At 36.1% G+C, this 25701-nt stretch overlaps 1 protein-coding gene across 2 annotated transcripts in view; it reads left to right on the forward strand.

The window, feature by feature from the left end:
- Rat1 (5'-3' exoribonuclease 2 Rat1) overlaps nucleotides 1-25701 on the forward strand; it is a 458579-nt gene that overhangs the window by 64488 nt on the left and 368390 nt on the right. For both annotated transcript variants that reach the window (XM_090376618.1, XM_090376619.1), the window contains exons 4-5: nucleotides 1058-1169; nucleotides 19174-19347. In XM_090376618.1, the coding sequence (XP_090232744.1) occupies nucleotides 1058-1169; nucleotides 19174-19347 (286 nt within the window). The remainder of the gene's footprint in view (nucleotides 1-1057; nucleotides 1170-19173; nucleotides 19348-25701) is intronic.

The following is a 25701-nucleotide window of genomic DNA, read 5'->3' on the forward strand; positions in this document are numbered from 1 at the left end:
AAAGCAAAACAATTTGTTTTCCTCTTGATTTGGAAAAAAAGAAAAATTATCCAAATGACAAAATGCTTATAGCACAGTTTGTAAGCTTATTATGTATACCAAGCTCCTATGTATCAAGCCAATCTAAAAATAAAATGAAATGAACTGAAATAAAATGAAATAAGAGACAGTAGGAATTTGTTTGCTGTATTTGTAAAGTAGTTTAGTGTTGTCTTTCATAATTTTTAAAATAATGCAAACTAATAGATGGAAGTAATGGCAAGACCATATTACAAATGAAGAAATTAGAAAAAAAAGTTTGGTAGTAAATAATGAATCAAAGGTTAAGTGAAGCAAATTTAAGATGGTGTGGACTTGTAGGAAGAATAAAGGAGAGATTATCTAAACAAATATTTGAATCAAAAATCTAGGGTAGCAGGCTCTGAGGCAGACCAAAAGAAAGGTGGATCAGTTATACCATAGAAGTGAGCATTAGAAGAAAAGATGCTTACTGTGGCTAGTTCTAAAAATCAAACATATGATAGGATAGCAAGGAAGAAATTAGTGAATAGAAGGTTTATAGGCTAAGACTGATTGGTACTGCCATTGTGACCTCCACACCCACTGGGCATAATAGAAGGTTGTACAGTTGCACTTACCTTTTCACCAAATGCAGAGGATGCGGAAAGGTGAGGGAATGATCACTGCATATCCCGGAGCAATATGGCCTTAGTTGCTAATGCTCCTAAAAAAAAAAAAAAAAACCAAATAACTTACCTTTTTTATGGGCCATGTTTTCTGATATCCATGTTTTTGTTGCTATCATTTTAGTATTATCTCATTGTTTTAATTTAACATGATTGATGGATTTAACTTTCACATTGGATGTGTTGCAGAATATTTAAAAATTGGCCATTTTTTAATTTCATTGAAAAAAAAATTACCATGAAATAAATTTCCATAACATTTAAGATTAATTTAAGCATATATTTAAAAAAATTAATTCTTATATAATAAATTATATAAAATTAATTTCTGTTCTCTATGTTTAATTTTTCTCCCTCCCATAACAATTCAGACCTGCTCCCAAGAATGAAGATGAAATGATGGTTCTTATCTTTGAATACATAGATAGAATTTTTAGTATTGTTCGACCACGTAGGCTACTCTATATGGCTATTGATGGAGTGGTAAGTTTATTTTTCATTTTTGATGTCTAATAAAAAGTCATTTTAGCCCACAAGCATGCTGAAGGTTAAAGACTTCAATGCGATTTTGATTAAGAAAAGTTTGTTATTTATACTCCAATTGGAAAATTTTGTAAATGTGTACTAAATTGGTTCAAGGAAATTATTTACTGCATTCGTTGTGACCATATTCTATATTACCCATATGGTTGTATGGCATGTCTTTATCATTGCCATACAGGGTGGTAGATGACTTTCATCAACCGGTGAAATACCACCACTTTTCTTATTGGAGGCTTGAAGTGGTGAAACCCATGTTTAGTCTCTAGAGCAAAGTTTCCGGCATCCCCCCCCCCCCCAATACTTCTCCTTCAACCCATGCATGGTACTAAGTACTATAGGTTTTGATACCTTTCGTGTTTGGGGTTTTCATAAAAAAAAAAAAAAAAATCCGGTTCCACCGCTAATTCAGACATAATTTCCGCGAACGTAATTTCAAATTTCCTGTCGACGCACCAACCTGCCATTACTGTTTTGGTGGTGTTGGTTGCAGTATCAGCTGTTGGCACAAACCCGTAAATACTGGCAAGCCATTCCCACTTGTTTTTCTGCATTTATTATTATAACCTGCTCACATTTAGCCCCAGCCATGGTTCCAATGCATAAAGGAAGTGCCTCTCGTGTTGTAAAGCACAAACACCGTACATTGTCCATAACAGATAAAGTTGAACTTCTGAAAAAACTCGACAGCAGTCTGTGAGAAGTTTAACTTTGCTTAATTGTAAATTCTAGCAATTTCTCTCAGTTCCTCTTATTTTAGTAATTTTCTTTTAGCCATTACCTTTTTAGATTTTTTTTTTACAAGACAATGTGATGGATAATACAGTACGCTAACGAACTTGTTTTCATAAAATCTCTAACAATACTGACAAACTTATTGCGACGTTTGAGAGTTTATTTTATCGCAATTAGTTTTATTGCAGTGCTCGCCGTGCCTGCAATAAATTAATCACAAACGACTTTCATATGTATGCCGTAATAGTGTCACATGTATGTGGCTGACAAGGCTTCTCAAGAAATAAAGTAACCTCCTGGGCCATGTCGCCCACATATATGTGACATAAAAAAAATGACTTTTTTTTAATATATATATTTTAAGCGAAAAAACGAGAACACTGACATTACAATATTTATTTTAGAATTACTAATCAAATTATTTGCTAAATATTTTTTTGGCCCCTGGGGAATTTTTTTCTTGGCAGGCAACATGTTTAAAGGTAGGAGGAGGTGGTTAGTTGTTGGGTAAACTGTATGTGCTAAAATAACCGCCGGCAATCCTGGAAACTCACTAATCCGGCACCCCACAGGTCCCAATGCTGCCGGATTAGTGACAGTTGACCTGAATATCTCACATTCTGTAAAGTAAATGTACACATTTTGTAAGTGGTTTAATTGAAGTATGCAATAATGGTTAAGTGAATAATTTCTGTACTTAGAATATTTCATACTTTCTGATATTCGATGTATACTTAACAGTCTGTCAGTCATGTTAGTAGTGCCCTAGTGATCAAGAATGAAAGAAAAAAAAAAAAAAAAAAAGACCTTAAAATATTTATTAAGGTTATGTGTGAGTGAATTTTAGTATTTCCATAGTATGGTCTTTAGTTTTGTTCTGTATCATTTATAATTATTTTTTAATTGGAGAAGAATAATGTTAAAATTTCTTTATGGTTCCAGGTTCATAAAAAAAATGCCCAGTGCACTCACATTTTTGTTAATTTTCCATAGAGTGTTAGTTTTAGCTTCAATTGTGCCACTTTACTACTCCAAGGCTACGATGTAGGTGCTGCCTTAGCTGAATGGTCAAACACAAGGATAGTACCGTAGTATGTGTTTCTGTATACTAGGGTTCTAGCTTATATGATTTAAATATAGTGATATTCTTGGAGTCTCTCTATCTTGTAAACTCCCTTAATCCTATATATGCTGTCTCAGAGTATAGATAGAAAATTTATTTAGTTAAGAAATTTTTTTTGCATAGCATGATTGCTATTACTAAAGATATTTTTTCTTATTATCCAATATGATTTCAGAATAACAAATAATTTTAAAGTGCACCCTTTTAAGCTCTTTTTCTTTTATTTTCAAAATATTGTTAAACAACACGAGACCGAGAATGGCCATTGTTGAGAAGCTCACTTGGAAACAAGACTATCACTAAATTGTGATTTGAGGCAACTTGAGGACTACTAACACTGTGTACTTTGAAGTGTTGCCAGTGAGAAAAAGATCAAGAGTGTTATGTGTGTGGTTAGGATTGTCTGGTTTTCTGATACCTAAATGAACAGGCGCTTCCGTAGCCAGGTGGGAAGGAGCAGCAGTGCATAGCACACGCTTCTTGATTAGACCGGGGTTTGAGCCCATCACCACCAAATACGGAGGATATGGAAAGGTCAGGGAATGACCACCGCATATCCTGGAGCAATACGGCCTTAGTTGCTAAAAACCAAATAACAAACTCAATAACAAACAAATCTAAATGAACAAGTTGTGTGAAGTCATTAGTAATATCAAAAGCCCCACCATCTTGGGCAGCTGGGTCTGTGTAACTAGAAAACTGAAGTCAACTAGAGTTGGTTTGTTTGTTTGTTTTCTGGTTTTTAGGAGCATTAGCAACTAAGGTCATATTGCTCCGGGGATATGCGGTGGTCATTCTCTGATCTTTCCGCATCCTCCGTATTTGGCGGGCATGGGCTCGAACACCGGTCTAATCAAGAAGCGTGTGCTACGTACTGCTGCTCCTGCCCACCTGGCTACGGAGGCGCCCCAACTAGAGTTTTGAACATTAAAATTGCCAAGGAAAATTACTTACTGTTAGCAAATTAGACTGGAGAAAGTTTGAGTTTCAAAAGAAAGGAAGTCATAGAGTTTGAGTGATTAATAGAGATGGAAGAATGATAGATGCAAGAGATGAATTTAACAGAATGGGGTGGAGAGATTTTAAGCCAGAGGTAATTCCATATTTGGAAGTCTGACATGGAATATCTGAGCAGATGTATGCACAAGTGTATCACATTTGAAACAAATGATTAGGAGAACTGTGATGGGTAGTGGTTGAGGCAATCAACACTTTTCTGACAACTGTTAGAAAAAATTAAATGGGATTTTTCAGATTGTACATTGAAATGGACATTGTTGAGATTGGAAGTGGAACCATTTGTAGGTGGTAGATGACTTTCATCAACCGGTGAAATACCACCACTTTGCTTATTGGAGGCTTGAAGTGGTGAAACCCATGTTTAGTCTCTAGAGCAAAGTTTCCGGCATCCCCCTCCCCCCATACTTCTCCTTCAGCTCATACACTGTACTAAGTACTATAGGTTTTGATACCTTTCGTGTTTGGGGTTTTCATAATGTAGCATTAGCATTAGCAAAGGCACCTGATGCAAGAAAGCAAGCTTATATAGCATCACCCAGAATGTATCAACCACATCAGCCAAATGTATCAGCTTATGTAGCATCAGCCAAATGTATGGAATGAATGTAGAAATTTTTGGAAAGTTTAGATGCTTTTGCAGCCAAATTTGTTGTATTAGTCTGATTATACATGATGCATTCTGTAGATAAAGTAAAAGTAGAGGGATAGGAACATGATTTAAGAATTACTGTAATTTTTAGATATTACGTATACACAGCCAGAATTTACCCATCTCCTTGACATGATGTAGCCTCAACAATGCCTCCTGCATACACACACTACCTTAACTCCCCCAGGCATTAGCTGATCCAGATACCTGCTAAGGCGTTATCAATAGGTTCAGTGCAGTGGACTATCTAGTGACCGGCTTGCGAAAACCATTTTAGAGTTGTACCCTTGAAATGTAAAGAATTTGGATCTTACCACAATGCCCAACATAGCCTCAAAAGATGAGTAGGATGATGAAGCTTTATTCTGAAGACTAAACATGGGTTACATCACTTCAGGCCTCCAATAGGCAAAGTAGTGGTATTGTACTGGATAATGAGCATCATCTGCCATCTAGTATTGCCATGTGACACAGGACACAATTCTCTGTGTAATGTAGACACCACACCTTTATCCCTACTTATGTTGTGTCACAAATGGGATATGTTTTTTGAATTACTGTAATCTGTCCACGATGATTAACTAGTTACCTCCAGTATACTAGCTGAAGTGTTTTGGGCAAACATTACTAACAGTCCCACCGTCATGAAGGCACAAGCAAAGGATTCAATTGCTGCAAAATAACTGGACTCGATTGAAGTTTGGTTTGCGTGCCTTGTAAGTGGAACTTTAACTGTTCCATCGGGCCCAGGTGCCAAGCGTTTCCATGGCCAAGCGATTTCTGAGCTCTATAAAGCGATGTAAAGCTTTATAGAGCTGAGATATAACCTGATAAGTGCCTTTAAAGGAATCACTCTTCTGTTTAAGTTCTTTCAAAAAGCACTGTAGACTTCATCTTACAAGGAGTAAGTTAAGTCAGGAACTTTCCTTTTATTCTTATTAGAGTTATTAACCTAACAACCGCTTGGCCACTTGTGGCATTATTACTCCTGCCTCCCCATGGTGGGGCCAGTAACCTGAGTGGTAAAACCAACCCTCAGGGCCAAAAGGAGTATAAAATGGAGAAAGAAACCTTTCCTCCACTTAATCCATTGATATCATCTACTGATATAGACCAATCTGATCGTGACCATTATCAAAATAAAAGGCAAAAAAAAAAAAAAAAAAAAAACCATGTCAACAAGATCACCCAGCCTTTCTCCTTATATATTCACTGTCGGACTATCCTGTGAGCAAATTATCCCAATTTCTAATTCAGAAATGCTTGGAAAATGCTGCAGGAACACCAAAGATGGTAAAACATATATAGTCTGGAGATCTGCTGGAAGAAACAATAAAACAATAAAACCAAATCGTTCAGAGAGATTAATGAAACTGACCACCTTTGGTGGAATACCAGTGAAAATTACACCACATGCCGCTCTGAACACCTCCAAAGGAGTTATAGCAGAGTGGGACCTCATTAACATCTCAGAGGAAGAAATTGTGCAGAATTGGCTGATCAAAGAGGCATACAAGCAAAGAGAAAGAGAACAGGAAAGATGGGGAATTAATGTCTACACAGAACCTAATACTGACTTTCAGTACCCCAAATTTACCAACAACAATTAAAGCAGGGTATCTAAATTGTCGCATACGTCCATATAATCCGAATCCCATCAGGTGTTATAAGTGCCAGAAATATGTATATTCCCAGGTAGCATGCCATGGCACTATGATATGTGAAAATTGTGGTTCAACAGAACACACCCAAGCTGACTGTACTGTAACCACCTTCACTTGCCTCAATTGCAAAGGTAATCATCTGGCATATTCAAAAAATTGTGAAACGTGGAAAGCGGGAAAAAATATACAAAACAGAAAACAAGGTAACATACCAGGAAGCCAAAAAGCACATCATGCAGTTTATGCCGATATGCACAAGCAGCTCAACAGAGCGTTTCTATTGCCACTCAGACTGACATCTCAGTCCCTCCAAACACTTCAATTGCTGATTGGGCCAGGTCCGTGCTTAATGCTAAGCCGCAACCTGCCAAACAAAGTCTACAAGAACAAGAAAGTAATACTCCAATTTCCGTTCCACCCAATATACCTGCAACTACTAAAAAAGCAGACAAATCAGCACCAACAGATCATATCCAGACCAAGAAGCAATCCCTCATACATATAGATGTTGACAACAAAGTTGAAACAGGTGACTATATTACATCTTCATGCAGAAGAGGACGTGGATACAGAGCGACTGGCATTCCCAAAAAAAGATAGACATAAAACTGAACGATACAAACAAACTGTTCAAAAAAAAAACAGACAGATCAAAACACAACTCCAAAAACCATATAATGCAGCATATACTTCAATGGAATTATAGAGGCATGCATGCCAATACAGACGACTTATATAACCTGATTAATAGATATAATCCAATCATAGTTTGTTTACAAGAAACCAATTTACTGCCACAAGTAACTCTCTCAATCAAAAACTTCACAATGTATAGAAAAGACAGGAATACTGCAAGATCCGCACATGGAGGGATGGCGATCTTAGTTAACTCAAATTCTCTCTCTCTCTATAGACTGACTTGGAAGCTGTTGCTGTGCATGTGGCTCTTGGAATAATGCTAACACTAGTTTCAATATACCTTCTGCCAAACAGTCCCGTCACACTAAAAGAACTAGAAGATCTTATAGTTCAAGTGCCAACACCCTTCTGTCTTTTCGGTGACTTCAATGGGCATCACCCATTGTGGGGATCTTCCCGCATGGATCAAAGAGGACATCTGATTGAGACCTTACTGAACCAATAGCAGTTAACCTTATTAAATACTGGCCATCACACTTATATTTATCTTCCCACAGGATCCACCTCAGGAATTGACCCGTCCATCTGCTCTCCCATACTGTTCCCCAGTATGGAGTGGTCAGTCTTAGAAGATCCACACAACAGCGATCATCTTTCAATTATATGCAAAATTCAAACAAAACAATCCCAGTGTCCCGAACACAGAATAAAATGGACGTTCTCAAAAGCAAATTGGGCAAATCAGTTTCGTAGGTCCCCACAACAGCAAACCTCATATTATATAAGAAACAAAAGGCAAGGGCAAGACAAATAAGAAAAAAGCAAAAAAAGACTCCTGGATAAAATTTGCCAGTACCATCACGAAGGACACCAGCAGTCAGATAATATGGAAAAAAATCCAACAATTAAATAATAAATACATTCCATTTACTGCTCCAATCCTGATTAGAAATGGACGAGAACTGTCCTCCCTTAAAGAAATAGGCAATTTCCTTGGAGAAACTCTTAGTGAAATATCAGCAGCATCTATATATGACAATTCATTCCTCAAAAATTAAAACTTCAGCAGAAAAATATAAAATAAATTTTAATACCACACTACCTCTTTCTTATAATCAGCCCTTCAACTTAACTGAACTCCAAGAAACCCTAAACAGATCATCAAACAGCGCAGCAGGATCGGACAGAATCTATTACATAATGCTCGAACAACTCAATAACACATCTTTAAAATTATTACTAGTATTCTATAATTGGATTTTCCTTGAATGTGTTTATCCTTCCTCATGGCATCACGCAGTAGTTCTTGCCTTTCCTAAACCGGGGAAGGATCAATCAGTTCCGCAAAACTACTGACCGATTTCTCTCACCAGCTGTCTCGGTAAAACACTCGAAAAATTATACACAGCAGACTAAAATGGATCCTTGAAAGTAAAATGCTGTTAAATTGCAACCAATACAGTTTCTGCCAAAACAGATCCTGCTTGGATCTTATGATAAGAGCTGAAACCAATATTCGCAACACTTATGTTAAAAATCAACATCTAGTGATGATCAGTCTAGACATCGAAAAAGCTTTTGATACCACATGGGGGTATGGCATTCTTTGAGAGCTCTATTCCATGGGATTGAGAGGACACTTACCACAATTCGTTCAGAATTTTCTTAAGCAGAACCTTTCAAGTTCGTCACCATAATGTACTGTCAGAATGTTTTATCCAGGAAGAAAGGGTGCCCCAAGGTCCATACTTAGTGCTACCCTCTTTGCAATTAGGCTAAGTGCCATGACACAGAATATTCCTAGAACTGTAGAGATATATATGTATGCTGACGATCTTGCTATATCATGCCATTCATCAAACCTTAATACCATTGAGAGACAGCTACAACTTTCCATAAATAAGCTGGGAACACGGACTCAACAAAATGATTACCGTCTATCAAAACAAAAGACGATTGCGATCCATTTCTGTAAAAAAGACAAATTACACCCAGAACCTGAACTTAAATTAAGAAATCATCCGATTCCTCTCGCCAGCAATATTTGCTTTTTAGGTTTAACACTAGATGTGAAACTAAATTTTTCCATTCATATAAGTTATCTTAGAATCATCTGTTTGAAAAAACTCAATACACTTAGAGCTATCTCTGCCATAGCATGGGGTGCAGATAGATATACTCTTCTGCACTTGTATCATTCTCTCATCAGGTCGTGTCTAGACTATGGTACAATCGTCTATGACTCAGCAAGGAAAAATGTGCTTATAAGACTAAATACCATACAACACTGCTTTTCGCACTGCTCTCGGGCCTCCCGAACTTCCCCGGTCCAAAGTCTCTATATAGAGGCAAATGAACGTCCACTCCACCTCAGGAGGAAAATGTGACTACTCACCTATGCAGCCAGACTTAAAAGCCTTCCAGATTATCCCAATCAACCACTACTCTTCAATCCTGAATGGATAACATTTTATAACAATAAGCCCACTGAAAACAGACCCACTGGTGTTAGATTACAAGAGTTGATTCACTGCTGGAATGTACATTTTGAAAACACACTCAAAGAAACTAAAGTACCTGATCCAACCTGGTCCACAAACCTACCTTATTGTGACACATATTTCCAACAGTGGGAGAAAAAATGCTCGGAAAACTGTAACATCAAACAACTGCACAAAGGGCATGCTTATAGCAATGCGCAGAGCTGCATAATATATTCTGATGGTTCAAAATCAGATGGCACTGTAGGTGCTGCAGCAATTTTTCCCTTGTTCACAATGTCTGTGTCTCTCCCGACTGAATGCAGCAGCTATACTGCAGAACTGTATGCAATCCAGCTAGCTATTGAGAATATTAATATCCATCTCAACAATAGTAGTTTAATGTATACAGACTCCATGAGTGCGCTGTCCGCAATCAGTAATATATTCTCAACTTCACACCCCATAGTAAAAGAAATATGGTCTGGTCTAAATTGTTTATGGAATAGGAATACTCTAAGCTTCTGTTGGATTCCGGGGCATGCTGGAATCATAGGTAATAAAACAGCAGACCAGGCAGCGAAACATCCAAACAGAACTGCAACTCTATCTTACCAAGTATCCTATATAGATTTACTAACATATATCCAACATATCTGTAGAGACCAGTGGTTAAACATTTGGAAGACCCATATGAACAATAAATTGTTTGAAATTAAATGTGAACCACAACTATGGAAATCCAGCTACAGGCGAAACAGGCATGAAGAGGTAATACTGGCAAGACTACACATAGGGCACACACACCTGACCCACTTGTTCCCGCTCATGGGTGATGATCCTCCTATATGCACGCATTGTTCATCACAACTTACAGTCTGGCATATTCTCTTAGACTGTTCAACAACTGTTCAATTCATTCTCACATCAGAAATTATACTTTCCTCTCTCTGATGCAAATGCAAGAACCCTTATCATTAATTCACCTGTTGGAAAACAATGCTAATCTGGACGAGCTCTTTGCTTATCTTAAACCAGAGTATATGAATATTTCTAAAATCAAATAAAACAAATTTCCAGCATCTATCCAAATACCAGAATAGGCACATTTTGGCGTAAGTTGCCCTTGTGCTGATAAACATCTGCACCAACAACAGTTCCATCACAGGTTATACTCCCATTAGCAAGCCCTAGCCTGTAACATGTGGAAGAATGTCTGTGACAAGCCTCAAGGACCGGAGTACGAGATTAGTTTGTCCCTTTTTATAACTAATGTTTCAGAAAAAGAGAAGGACAATCTACTTATTTTTCGATTGAGGAGCTTTATTTAAAAATGATTGTAACTGGGAAAGTAACCCAAACAGGATCCCTTTTACATCTAGTATTCAGAGAATTTCTGTTTTTATTTGACATGTACATTTTGATACAGCACAGTCAGGGAATTACAAGGGATATCTGTCCATGACAATCATGTGATTTTGCTGCACATAGGTGGGTCCACTGCAGTGAACTTTTGAAAGCAGTGGGCTCAGTGAGTGAGTTTTTTCATGGAATTTTAAAATTTTGTAAAAATGAAAACTTTGTACATTAAATGCTCTAAAATATATATCAATAAGTTCTTATTTTGACTTTATTGCTCAACACTAGAGTAAAATCATTGTCTGTCAGAAAAAGACAATGATAATAAAAGAAAATATTCATAAAAAATTTATAAATAAAACCGTTACTTTTTTTAGATCATTACTTTTTTGATGCAAAACTATTTTCTACCTACATTTGTTTATCTATTCTTTGATTTGCTTTTATCAAATTCTGTATCTGAAGTCCACAGAAATTAATATTTGGCTTCTGTAAGCCAAAATTGGACAACTGTCAGTAGGTGCAACCTTCTTCAAAGCTATTTTGTGCTGTCATCTATTATAAACTCTATCTACAATTAGTTAGAAACATAGATAAAGGATAGTAGCCAGGCCTGGCCCCAAGATATTTTCGCGGCCCAAGCACAGAGCCTTTTGGACGCCTTTGCTGGTAAAATTTTCTCACGAGCCTTGCCAAAGGGGTGATGAGACACTCTTATTTAATTCACAAAAAATAATAAACAGTTTTACAGAAATGGAATAAATAATTTTTTTAAAGGGGGGCGGGTAAATGTTTTTGTGAAATTATAAAAAAGTAAAAAACATACTATAATACTATTTTGAAAAATATATTTAAATAACCAGATGAATATAGAATTGAGAGAACGAATCAAATCCCAAAGGTTTTCGTTTAGGCGGTTATATATTCTTTATTCTTCTTAATATAGTTATTTTAAAGTTAGGTTAATGATTTGAGGTTAGATTAACAAGGGGAAAACATTTGCTTAACCTCACCTTAACTTAGGGGTGGATTGAATAAATGATTATTTACCTTATTATACATAATTTTATAATAATTTTACTAAAAATACACGCGAAAGTAAAAGGGCGAATATATTTACAGAAAATTTAATAAGAAGTTTACATAAATTTTCATTGATGTAATCCTTCTTCAAATTTGTGTTGAATTTTTATGTAATAATTAAAAGGCTTGATATAACCATTTTCTGATACACAGAATAATATTAAATGTCACAAATGATAAAATGTTTAGCAAAAATTGAAATATATTTACATTAAATTTAATGCAAAGTCACACAAATGTTTATAAGAATTTCTGTTTTTGAACTTTTACAGAGACAAAATCATGAAGTAGGTCTTCAAATTTGATCTTTTTTAAAATGTCGTGCTCTGTGGAGATCGTTGCCAGTCCATCAGTCATTCTTGAGACGTAGTTGATAACAAATAATTTTTAAAAATTTTAAATTTAAAGAAACTTCTTTCACAAGATGCTACAGTTATTGGGAGAGTTCACGTAATTCTCAATGTAACTGCCATATTGAGAGCAAAATCATTTGGTAAAATAAATTGCAACACATCTAATGGTGTCCAATCCGATTTTATTGAAGGAGGAAGTGCTATTATTTTCTGAAACATTTCTGAGCCATCCAAGTCACTCTCATTGATGTTATTTGAGTTTGTCAGTGCTTCTTGTAGATCCAAGCATTTTCTAAAAGTTTATCTTTGGAAAGGCTTTTTAATCTTATTCACATCATATAGAAAATTGAATAAGTTATTGTGGTTATGCAGTTGCATAACTCTTTCCTCTATGGACATGATAGAGGAAAGGCCAATAGATTGACAGTAGCCACTGGCAGAGGTGAAAGAGATTCTTGCACTGCTTCTATTAGAATGAGCAGAAGCCTGAAAAACAAGATGCATGGTATTTCAGAGACTGCTGGGAGCCATTGCGGTACAAGTAAACACATGGGTTGTGTTAGGGTAGCTAAGAATAGAAACAGGTGCAGGTATACTTGCGTGTACACCAATGCTAGGAGTTTAGTAAATAAATTTGATGAATTTGAGGTATTGCTCAAAACATCAAAGGCAGATATTGTTGGGATATCAGAGATGTGGTGTCACACAGATATAAGGGATGCAGAACTGCAATTTGGGGAGTACAACGTCTACAGAAAGGATAGACAGGATAGGAAGGGGGGAGGGGGTTATGCTATTAGTTAAGAAACACATAAAAACCAAGGAAGTGAAGCCAGTCGACATCGCCGGACAGTGCAGTGTTGAGTCAGTTTGGTGTGACATAAGCATTGGGAGATCAAAATTGAGAGTAGGAGTGTGCTATAGGCCTAATGACTCTGATGAGTATAATAAGGAACTGTATGGGGAAATAGAGTGGGCCAGTAAATCAGAGAGTCTTATAATGGGAGATTTTAATTTTCCAGATATTGACTGGAATTTGGGGGCTGGTTACTCACACACTAGCAGGGCTTTTGTGGATTTATTGGATGATTGTTTTCTACATCAGCATGTTCGGGAGGCAACTAGAGGGAGTAATACTCTTGATTTGATTATCAGCAGCGATTCTTCATGCATTAAGAATCTGCAGATAAATGAACCACTAGGTGGCAGTGATCACAGTGTGCTGAAGTGGGATTTACTCAAAGAGGTAACTACCATTAGGGGTGGCGCCTCCGTAGCCAGGTGGGAAGGAGCAGCAGTGCGTAGCACACGCTTCTTGATTAGACCGGGGTTCGAGCCCATCACCACCAAATACGGAGGATGCGGAAAGGTCATTCTGGGAATGACCACCGCATATCCCGGAGCAATATGGCCTTAGTTGCTAATGCTCCTAAAAACCAAAAAAAAAAAAACAAACCATTAGGGGTAAAGGGAAGGGTTATTGCTTCCGTAAAGGCGACTACGATGGACTGAGACAGTATTTAAATTCTATACAGTGGGACCAACTGATGATGTTACCAACAGCAAATTCAAAATGGGAAGCATTCAAAGAACTTATCTTGGAAGCTACTAGGCTTTACATACCAACTAAAAAATATTGTTCAAGGTTTAGGCCAAAATGGATGTCAGATGAACTAATGAGGCATATGGCAGAGAAGAAAAATGCATGGGATACTTACAAATTAACACATGACACAGAAGCCTATGATAGATACAAGTTGATATGCAACCAAGTTACAAAAGAGGTTAGGCAGGCGAAGGCAGATTACGAGAAATCCTTGGCAAGGGATTCAAAGAAAAACAGCAAAGAGTTCTTTACTTATGTAAACTCTAGAAGGAAGGGGATGAATCAGATTGGTCCACTTGATATTGATGGGTCAACTGTTGATGATCCTGCTCAGGTAGCTAACAAACTGAATGAATGTTTTGCATCGACATTCACACATGAGGAGTTATTCAGCAAGGGGAATGCCAGAGGTGTATTCAACTCTAGCAGTAAGCTACAGAATCTTGAAATAACTGGGAGTAAAGTGGAGGAGAAACTGTTGAAGATAAACACAAGAAAGGCACCCGGGGTGGATGGGATCTATCCAGTTATGTTAAAGGAGGCAGCAAAGGAAGTAAGCAAACCCTTAGCCATAATTATGAGAGCTTCCTTGGACTCAGGGGAAGTACCCATAGACTGGAAATGTGCAAATGTGACCCCAATTCACAAAGGAGGATCAAAGGCTGACACAAGTAATTATAGACCTGTGAGCTTAACTTCTGTTCCAGGAAAATTAATGGAGGCACTGGTTAAAGAAGCACTGCAGGATCATTTAGACAAGACTTCAGTTATAGCTCAGACAAAGCATGGTTTTGTTAAGGGGAAGTCTTGCCTGACCAACTTGATTGGATACTATGATGCAGTCACAAAAGAACTGGATGCAGGGAATAACTTTGATATTATATACTTGGATCTTAGAAAGGCTTTTGATACTGTTGCACATGGAAGACTGCTACACAAATTGGAGCAGTGTGACATTGGAGGCAAATTGCTGCTATGGATAAAGGGGTGGTTGAGGGGGAGAAGACAGAGAGTGGTAATCAATGGACACTGCTCATCGTAGACTAATGTTATTAGTGGAGTCCCTCAGGGCTCAGTGTTGGGTCCATTATTGTTTTCTGTATTTTTAAATGATATTGATGATGGTATATCAAGCTTAATGTCCAAGTTTGCAGATGATACAAAGGTTGGCAGGGTTGTCAAGGACACTACTGACACTATGCTGCTGCAACAGGATCTGGAAAGGTTGAGCAGATGGGCTGAGAGGTGGCAAATGAAGTTTAACATTGACAAATGTAAAGTACTACACATGGGAAACAGCAACCCCAGAGCAACGTATCAACTCTGTGGTACTACATTGACAGTGGTAGAGAATGAAAGGGACTTGGGGGTGGTTGTGCAGGCAGATATGAAGTTCTCTGAGCAGTGCAGACGGGCTGCAAGAGTAGCTCATGGAGTATTGTCAATGATATACAGGAATTTTTCTAGCAGGGATAAGGAGGTGATTATTCCATTGTATAAGGCAATGGTCAGGCCACACCTAGAGTACTGTATACAGGTCTGGAGGCCTCATTTCAAGAAGGATGTAGAGCTGCTGGAACGAGTACAGAGAAGGGCAACAAGATTAGTGAATGGAACAAAGGGGTGCTCTTACGAAGAAAGGCTTAAGTTTTGCAAATTACAGTGTCTGGAGACTAGGCACCAGCGAGGTGATCTGATAGAGGTGTATAAAGCCTTGAATGGTTTAAGCATGCTCAATGCTGATGGGATTCTTCCTCTAGCTCAGAAAAATCACCTGAGAGGGCATAAATTCAAATTGAGGAAAGACAGATGTAGGATAGACGTGCGGAAATTTGCCTTTAGCCAGCGGGTGGTTGGTTTGTGGAACAGACTTCCATCCCTTGTGGTGGATTTTGATAGCCTAAATAAGTTTAAGGCTCAGTTGGACAGGTATTTTGAACGAACAGAGGGGTGAAGTGGAAGTGGGTTTTTTTTTTTTTTTTTGGCTGATGCTGCATAAGCTTGCTTTCTTGCATCAAATGCCTCTGCTAATGCTAATGCTAATGATCACTACATCATGGATATAGAAAAAAAAAAACTACCTTAAATTGTCTTCAAATCTATTAGGGATTCATCAGCAACAGAGTTGAAAGTTTTTTTGGGGACGAATATGATTCTTTATGGGGGAAATATGGCTGGACTTCCAAATCCACAGCAATGTTTTTGGCCACTTCTAAAATTTCATAAAATACGATGTCAGACTTACATTTCTTGAGGCTTTCTAGGGCTGATTTTAATATATCAACAACTTGCGAAATCAAAATTTTTTTTCTTCCTGTGAATACTTACTGGCTGTGTTTATCATCTTTAAAATATTATACGAGACAGCAATACAGCAAATAAAACAGAAATCTTTCATTTGATTTGCTAATGTTTCCGCTTCATGGCGGGGAAATGGATCAAAGGCCGAATCTCGACTTATTTCATAAAGCGAATCATAAATTTCTTACCGGAATGAAACCTGAAAGGTTTTATCACCTCCATTGTACTTTCCCATCTAGTTTCACTCAATGATTTTACTGTTAATTTAGTAACATTTTTAATTAAAAGAGACCAACGTCTTGTTGATCCACTCATGAAAACATAGATAGCCAGTAATACTCTAAAAAATGATACAGCAATGTGAGATTGAGATGATTTAGCAGCATCATTGATGACAAGATTCAAAGAGTGAACATGGCAAGGAACAAAAAATGCTCGATTATTTACCTCAAGTATCCTTTTTTGAACACCCAAATGTCTGCCTTTCATGTTTGAAGCATTGTCATATCCTTGATCGTGCCTATTACTGATGGAAATACCAGCCCTTTCAAGTTCTGTAAAAATAGCCTCGGTAAGTTGCTCTGCTCCTTGATTGGTATTGAGAAAACGTATTACTGTTGACATCTGTTCAACTTTGCTTACCTCTGGAGTACAATCAGCCACTATTGAATAATATTTCGCCTGCTTTAAATTTTCTATTATCTATTTTCGCACTGCCAGGGATGTTAGCTGTATTAGTTCTTTTTGAACAGTTTTCCTAAATAGTGGTTATGGAGTTCATTGGATTTTACTCTTTGCAAATGCTCTGCCATGACAGAATCCAATTTTGCCAGTAGCTCTACTAATTTCAGATAATTCCCATTATTGCTTTCATACAATCTGTCTGATGAACCCCTCAATGCCAGACCCTGGTGTCAGAGAAATTTGACTATTGCAAATAGTCTTTCTAATACTCTTTGCCAATGACAAGTTTCAGCACTCAAATTGTTTTGAAAATGTAAATCTAAGTTTCATTATTAGAAGCCCTTTTCTTGAGTTCAATCCATTTCTTATGCGATTCAAAATGAATTTGTGAGGTTTCATGCTCTTTAAGGATTTGACTCAAATTTCTCCAATCATTATAACCATCCTGAGCAAGAGAAATTTTTGTCGAGCTAAAGAGTTTACAAAAAAAAGCAAAACACTGCGTTTTTAATTGGTGAATACACAAGCCATGTTCTGGTAATCTCCTCGATTTCTCAATTTCCTTTTCACCATTTGCAATAGTAAATCTATAGTTATACTTGTCTTTAGGGTAATTAAAATCAGCACTTGGCTTTTCCAGTTCTTTTAGAACTGCTTTTAATCTAAGTGAATCTGTCGTAACAGACGACCAGTTTGCAGGACCTGAAATATTATCAACAATCCCATCAACACGTTTTTCTCTAAGATCTGTATTTATCATGTTATCTGCCGCTTCTGCAGACTCATTCAAAGAAAGCTCATCTTTCATGTCTTTGACATGAAAAGATGAGCTTTCTTTCTTTCTTTCTTTGTTGATAAAAAATTTTTTCAACGACCCTGATTGCTTTTTAATTTCTAATTGAGTCTTAGCCTTTCTCTCGTGATATTGAGCACCCAATATTTTTCTATGCCCAAGCATTGTTCATTTAACTAAAATAATAAGGAATAGTGTTTTAATTTTTTATAATTATGAAATCGAAAATAATAAATAATACTAACAACTGTTGTAATATTATTGCCGTTGATCGCTTTTATTAAATTTATATTCAAGTTTTCGTTACCTTTATAAAATTTCTACAATTACTTATATCGTTGACCTCGGCAATGTCAGTGCAGTGGCATTAAGGGTTACATTAAAAATAAGATTAAAACTTTCCCAAAAAAGAACAAAGTTATGGTTTAAATGCAAATAAATTGGATGCTATTTATTTCTTTATTACAATTAAGATTAGAAATCTATTTTTGTCTCTCTTATTTCAACGCTCTACCTCAGATAATTTAATCTCCCGTAATTTTCATTTTTCTAAGTTTATTTTTTTTTTCAAGTTATGCAGTTTATTCGTTTAAAAACCAAATATAAATTCCTTGTAAATTATATTCATCAAATTCGTTAAATTCACAGGGGAAAATCAAGTAATTTATAATGTTATTTATAACAAAAAGCTAAATTATAGGTCTTAAACATATAAATGTTGCCAATTTCTTATTAAAACGATATATAAATTCATTAAAATCATAAAACGTTTCCATTAAACCAATCTAAATGTAATTGGTACCAGTTTGGGAATACACAGTGAGAAACAAGAGGAGGAGGCAAGCAACAGGAACAGGGGATGCCCCTCCTTTTAAATCAATAAATATGTACTGAAAGAACTCAGTATCTTTTTAGTAAGCCTATGCTTCCAAATGATATCTTGAACGTCTTCGCCCATTACCATTTGAATGTCTTTACTGATTTTCAGTAGCTTCAAATACAGCAGAATTAAGACCACTTTCAGAACTTTGTGATTTAGATTTGGTGCATGTACTAAAAAGCATGTACTAAAAAGACAATTCATACATTTAACAGAAACACTATTCAAAATGACCTTCAAAACATAGATCTATGCACATGCTTCTCCAGAATCCACATCAAGTGTAAATCTGTATGTGAACTTCTTAAAGGGTTAATCTCCCAGTATTTGTTTTTGGAAGACAGAGAAAGACATTTTTTGGCAATCTCACAGCTTAGTTGTGTTTATAAAAAACATTGAGCTAAAAAAAAAAATGAATCTCTTACAGAAATGGTAGACTTCTCCAGCACCTTTTGTGAATATTTTTCTTTTAAGCTTGTTGTCACTTATATGTCTATTCACACATGCTGTATATGTTTGCCACAGTATAATTGTTTTGTATTTTGTGATTTAAATTTTATACTAAAAATATATTCCAGGCTCCTCGTGCAAAAATGAATCAACAGCGATCTCGGAGATTTAGAGCTTCTAAGGAGTCTGTTGAAAAAATAGAAGAAGTAGCTAGAATTCGTGGTGAACTTCTTACTAAAGGTGCTCATCTTCCTCCAGAAAAGCTAGCAGAAGAGCATTTTGACAGTAATTGTATTACTCCAGTAAGTAATATTTTTAATCTCATTTGATATGATGATATACAAATACAGTTGAACTTAGTTATAATGAGTATCAAGGGACCGACAAAATTTCCTCATTAAAACCGTTTCTCACTATATCAGTGATGAGTTAATTCTCAATAACTTTATAAAAAGAGATTCAAAAAACAAAAAAAAATTAGAGAGGAATAAAAATAATATTAGTATATACCTACATATTATTTATATTAATATGCTTGTATTCGGTTTTTAAATCAATCCAGCCAGCCATTATTACATACAGAATCATTGCGTCCTAATTGATTAGCAGATTTTTCCGTTTGGGCCTTCAAGGTCGAACCGTCTATTGAAAATCCAGCACTTCTTTGTGTAGTGAACCACTGAAGCAATGCTTCATCGTTTGTAACCTTGCAATTTCTGAATTTTTTGTTTTCATTTATGTTCTTTTCCAGTGCTGATAGGTAAACATGTTTATTTTTCTACAATGTCATTACTGTAGAAGAGGACAAAAACTTTTTACACACTTCAACGTTTTTTGCACCACATTCTAACTCACGAACAATTTCAACTTTTTTGCAAATTGAGAGACACTTCCTTTTGTTAGTAGACATGGTTCCGAAGGAAGGTTAGTTTTTAACTGATTTTATTTAAAATGACAGTAAAGTGATCTTCAAACAAAATTCTTAGAAGTCCCGAAATAAATTTATGGTTCAGTGAATACAAGACAAAGTATTTTATTATTTTTTGGCAGGCTCCAGGGTTCCCCTGTCTGCCGCTGAAAGTAATCTATAGATTGTGTATAATTTATATCAACTATGTACAATGATTAATGATACATAAAAAGACTATATACAATGATGATACATAAATAAATACTGGGCTTCGGAGTCCAGCAGACTGATCAATACATCAGTTAAGAATAATCCAAAGAAACAGACACAGTCTAGCATTTTACTGAACCTCAGGAGAAAGAATTCTTTTTCTCTGTTTAAACAATTTCTCTGCATAGGTGGAGAAGGCAGTATAATCTTGGCAGTTCAGAGCAGTCAAATACATTTGTGAGAAGTTGAAAGTCCAGTCATAAATCATCGTACTGGGGACAGTGAAAGACAAGGTGCTCAACAGTTTCTTGAGCACCACAACTACAGAGAGGAGTGTTACTTTCTCCTAGTGAGAACAATTTAAAGTTGAGACTGCCACGACCAGTAGTGAATACATGACAATCTGTAAATAGGGTACTGCACAAACTGAACGCCAGTGCACTATTGTATAGCCCCCATCCTCTAAAGGACAAGGTCATAAACCGGCTGCTAATCTGATGCGATGCAGGTGGTCACAAAAGCGAAGTCGCCCCTTTCATTTTAGTCTATTCCAAGAATTGGATTTTTCTGACTACCCGAGCAATTAAGAATGTTTGCATAGTTACCAAAATTTGTATGGTATATCTGTGAAGTACGCTCGTTATAACAGTGAGCGATTGTATGGGAATATGCATAAATTAAAATCATTATGACTTTTTGGTCGTTACAGCTGTGATCTTGTTGTTTCCCTGCTTGTTATAACCAAGTTTGACTGTACAGATAGTTCCCGACACATTTCACCATAATAACAATGAAATTAGGTAATTAGTTTATGTTTAAACAATGATTGATTTATCCAAAGAAAGGAAACGGAGCTTCTAAAATCAAGCAAATTATTATAATAATGCAATTATTTATGACTTACAAATGTTAAAGAATGTTTATTCTTCATCATCATCATCGACTAAATACATACCCGTTGATGACTCATTACTGGCTTGGCACTTGTTGGTTTGTTGCACAATGATTTGTCTTCTTCAGAAATGCATCAAGAGGCGTTTGTTTCCAAGATAATCTTTTCTTTTCGTTATAAATTTCAATAGCATGCATAAGCAATTTTTAGTGGAATGCACAAATTGCAACTAACACGATTTGCATGGAGTAATAAGTTCACGAAACTTAAAAAAAAGGAATGAAGAAAAGATTCTGAAAATTTTTTTGTTTTTTATGTGATTAAAGATTTCAGTAAAGGGGAGACACATTTCACCATAATAATGTAAAAAACCACACAATTCCATCTATTAGTAGTTTTGCAAATGCAATAACATGGAGTTTACTACCCATTTATAATTGCTTGCAGTAACAGAAAAGCCCAATAAATCGGAAAGTGCAAATTGTTTTTATTGTTTTATGGTCATGACCTCCAGAAATGTGCTTTAGAAAAATATCACAAAGTGTTCAAAATTGGTTCTTATAACAGAACATATGATAATGATGAAAGTGTAGCGCATTTCAATGATTTGAATTGGTAACTAATACAATCTACATTATAAAAATGACCTTTTAGAGAGTTATATAGTGAAAATTTCAACTTCCGAGGTCATGGAACAAATTACCAAAAAACAATATGTTATTGGGTTCAACATTAGGATATTTTCATGATACAGTGGTGGTCTGGAATGGATTAATATCGTAAAGTGGGGTACACTGTATTGTATAGCTATGCACGTGATTTGAAATGCAGTATTTATGAATGTTAACATTCATTTTTTGAAATTAATGTTCATATTTTCAATTTTGTTGATACCTGAAACTTAAAAAAAAAAAAAAAACTCGTAAACGTGGGAACTCTTAAATTGGGAACTGCTTGTGCTTTCATTAAAGTTTATAAGTAAAAATGGAAATTTTACACTGTTTGTTTTAATTAGTACCTCCCTGCCCTCACATACATAGTTTGGTGTATTTGGTGTGTTAGGTGAAAAAAAAAATAATAGCAAACAATGCATATCCATTTTACCTTCAAATCCATGACAGATATGAATGGCAGACTACACATTGCAATTCAACAAAATCTTCAAGAAATTATGAAAGTTTTGAATGCCTATAGTTTTTGGTGTATTGGACTGGAATTGGTAAGTTTGGTGTTATTAAATACACAATACATAAAAGTTTAATAGTTAGTGATGTACACTAGTATAAAAGTTTTTAAGGACACTACTAAGTATATTGTTTTGTGAGAAAAGGTTTTATCAAGCTGGCTATTGTTAGAATGCAGTGAGTTCAGAGCAATAAGAGAGACAACAATTACTGCATTGTTTGAAGAAAGAAATCCATAAGGATGCCTGAAAATATTGCACTTGTAAAAGAAGTGATTATTAATACCTCAAGGAAATCTGTGAAGTGATTGTCACAATAGAGGTGTTTGATTGTTCAACAAGGCTTAAAACAGTTTCCTTACAAAATGCAGGTGCAACAGTACAGGACTGATATTGACAAAGAAAGTTAGTTTAATTTCATCAATATTTCGAAAGCACTGCAACAGGTTTCACCACATATTTGGTTCTCTGGCAAGAATTTCCACCTTAGTGGTTATGTCAATAAACATGCGCATATGGGACAATGAGAACTCCATGATCGTGGAGATCCCTTTGCATCCTGAAACATGTATGGTCATGGTGATATGTACAATTTCATTAGTATGAATTGTCTGATTAATCTTCCTGGATCACATGATAAAGGCAGAACGCTGCCTGAAACTGTCAAGACATTTTGTTCCAACTGTTCAAGGCATGAGAATGAACATGGAAGAAACAATTTTCCAAGAAAAGGGGGCAAAGCTGCATATGTTGAATGTAGTTATTCGTTTTCTGAAGGAACATTTTAATGGTAGAGTCAACTCTAGCTGATATCCTAGGCAGAGTTGATATTCTTGGCAACTACAGTGGCGGACAGAAAAACTGCATCACCTTTTAAACATGTGTTGTGAAACGTATAAGATATTGTTTGATTACAGTCATGTTGCTTGTCGCAAAGCAAAGGTATTGCATCAGATAACACTTCTGTTGCATCAGACAGTAATTGCAAGGTGTTGCAACAGCTGTTTCTATAAATATGGCATTAGAAGGGTATACACACTCATTAGTACAGCAGGTGCACGTTATAACGCGGTTCGCTTTATGCTGATTCGCTATAATGCTGTTCTTATATTATAATACATATCTGACTATAACGCTGTCACAGATCACTATAACGCTCTTTTACAGATTGCATCTTTAGGATATCGTTTCATTTGATGGAGTCGATAGCTTGAAAATTAATACCAAAATGGCATTAAAACGTTTCCCACGCCGACTTGAGAAAATTTCCCACGCTCAGTGCAATTTCTCGCACGCTAATTTAATTGCAGTACAGTGACTTGTTACGTAGTTCCAAGATCAACATTTTAATAAATGATCAAGTATATTGCTTGTAATATTTGCGTTATATGCATTTATCCGAAGTCTAGTCATCACTCTGTACAGTATTAGACATTGTGCGTAATGGACAGTTTACTCGAACATTATATCGTAATTAATGCAACCAACACAGTTATATTTTCGAAGAGTTAATAATGGCCGATAAGAATGAAAAAGCAACAACGTCTGGGCGCATTGCAAAGACTATAAATGTAAAAAAAATACTGAATTTGAAAATTAAATTAGACATTTTGAAGTGAATCGATTCCGTTCAACGACAAGCAGATGTGTGCCATAATTTAGGACTTGCAAGTTTAACTGTAAGAACAATTATAAAAAAATAAAGAATTAATTTTGGCAGCAGGAAAGATAGCTGTTCCACTGCAAGCAACTAGGGCTAGTTCAGTTAAGTTAAATATTATATATAAAAAAAAAAAAAAAAAAAAGAGAGAGAGAGAGAGAGAGAGAGAGAGAGAGAGAGAGAGAAAGAGAAAGAGATTAGCCAATATGATTATCTGAAGAAAACTCAACAAAAAAAAAAAAAAAAAAAATGTGGAACCATTTAAAACTGGTAAGGGCTGGTTGAATAGATTTAAAATCCAGGGAGAAGCCACAATTGCAGATCAAGGAGCCGAAACTTTCAAAAAAGAACTTGTTAAAATTATTGAAGAGCGGTATTGTGTGTTATACTTCTCAACAAGTTTTTAACATAGATGAAGCAGGACTTTTGTGGAAACGAATGCCTAAAAGAAGTTTCATATTGAAAGAAGAAAAAACATGCTAGGTTTTAAAGCAGTGAAGGATCGGTTGACTTTATTGTTGGGTGGTAACGCTGTGGGTGATTTAAAATTAATACCCCTTTTAGTTTATTTGGAAGAGGGCCAAAGTTAAACCCAAAATCGACACATTTTTCACGATTAAATTCATCAATTAAATTAAATCAATTTAGATCAATTAAATCCATGATTTTAATTGGAATTTTAAGTTTAATTTTGATACTTAAGTAGTTACCACAATTATATACATACATAATGCAGAATATTTTATATGTACAAATATTTGAATATTAAATGTTTTGACCGACATTTGTACATCTTTTCACTACCATTTATTATTGATTAGGAAATATCCTATGGCACCGACCACAACTCACAAATACATATGTTATCTTATGGGAATGCGGCGCTTGCTTAGCGCGGATTCACTTAACGCTCTGTTTTTCCAGAACAAATTATCAGCGTTAAGCGGGGGTTACCTGTATCCTGTTGTTCTGCAGTGATGTAAGCATGGCTCCATATGTTCAGTTGACACCAAGGGAAAAAAAGTATAGCTGTTGCTCTGTCCCAGGAACGGCTTTCCACGTGTGCTATCGCTGATAAAATAGGCTGTCAACAGTATCCCGAGTGCTGAAATTAAAGTGTGAAACCGGTGCTGTGAACAGAAGACCTGGATCAGGCTGTAAGAGAGTGACTACTCCTTCCTAAGGTCGATATTTGAAAATGGCTATGCCTTTGTAATCACCATGCTAGTGCTCCTGATCTAAAACTGGACTTTGAGATGGCCTCTGGTGTTGAAACAAGTGCAGGAACTGTCCAAAGATGGTTTTTGGAATGTAGTCTGCTTGCCTATCGGCTGAAGAAGAAGCCTTTGTTGACCCAACAATTAGGAAGAAGCGACTTGCATGGGCTAAAACGCGTGTTTCATGGACAATGGGAACCATATATATCAGAATACGAAAATCGGAGGCATACCATCCTGACTGCATAACACCGACTGTAAAGTTCCCCCCTGGTCAGATGGTCTGGGGATGCATAACTATCAAAGAGGTGGGGCGAATTAAGTTTATTGATGGAATGGTGAATGCAGAAATCTACACTGCTATCTTGGAGGAGTGCCTGAAACCCATTATTAGGCATCACCACATTGGCATCCAAAACTGCATTTTTCAACAGGACTCAGCATCTTGCCCCACAGCAAAATTGGTAAGTTTTATGCTATTTAGATTTAATGGTAAGTTTGTCTTCTTGTCTCACAAGGATTGAAACATACTTACACCAATGTTTTTGCTTGTTTTTCTCCCTTAAGGTGCAGTTATACCTCAG

This window comes from Mastigoproctus giganteus, chromosome 6 (genome assembly GCF_048544385.1).
Source record: "Mastigoproctus giganteus isolate SK-2022 chromosome 6, ASM4854438v1, whole genome shotgun sequence".
In the NCBI taxonomy this organism is placed as follows: Eukaryota; Metazoa; Arthropoda; class Arachnida; order Uropygi; family Thelyphonidae; genus Mastigoproctus; species Mastigoproctus giganteus.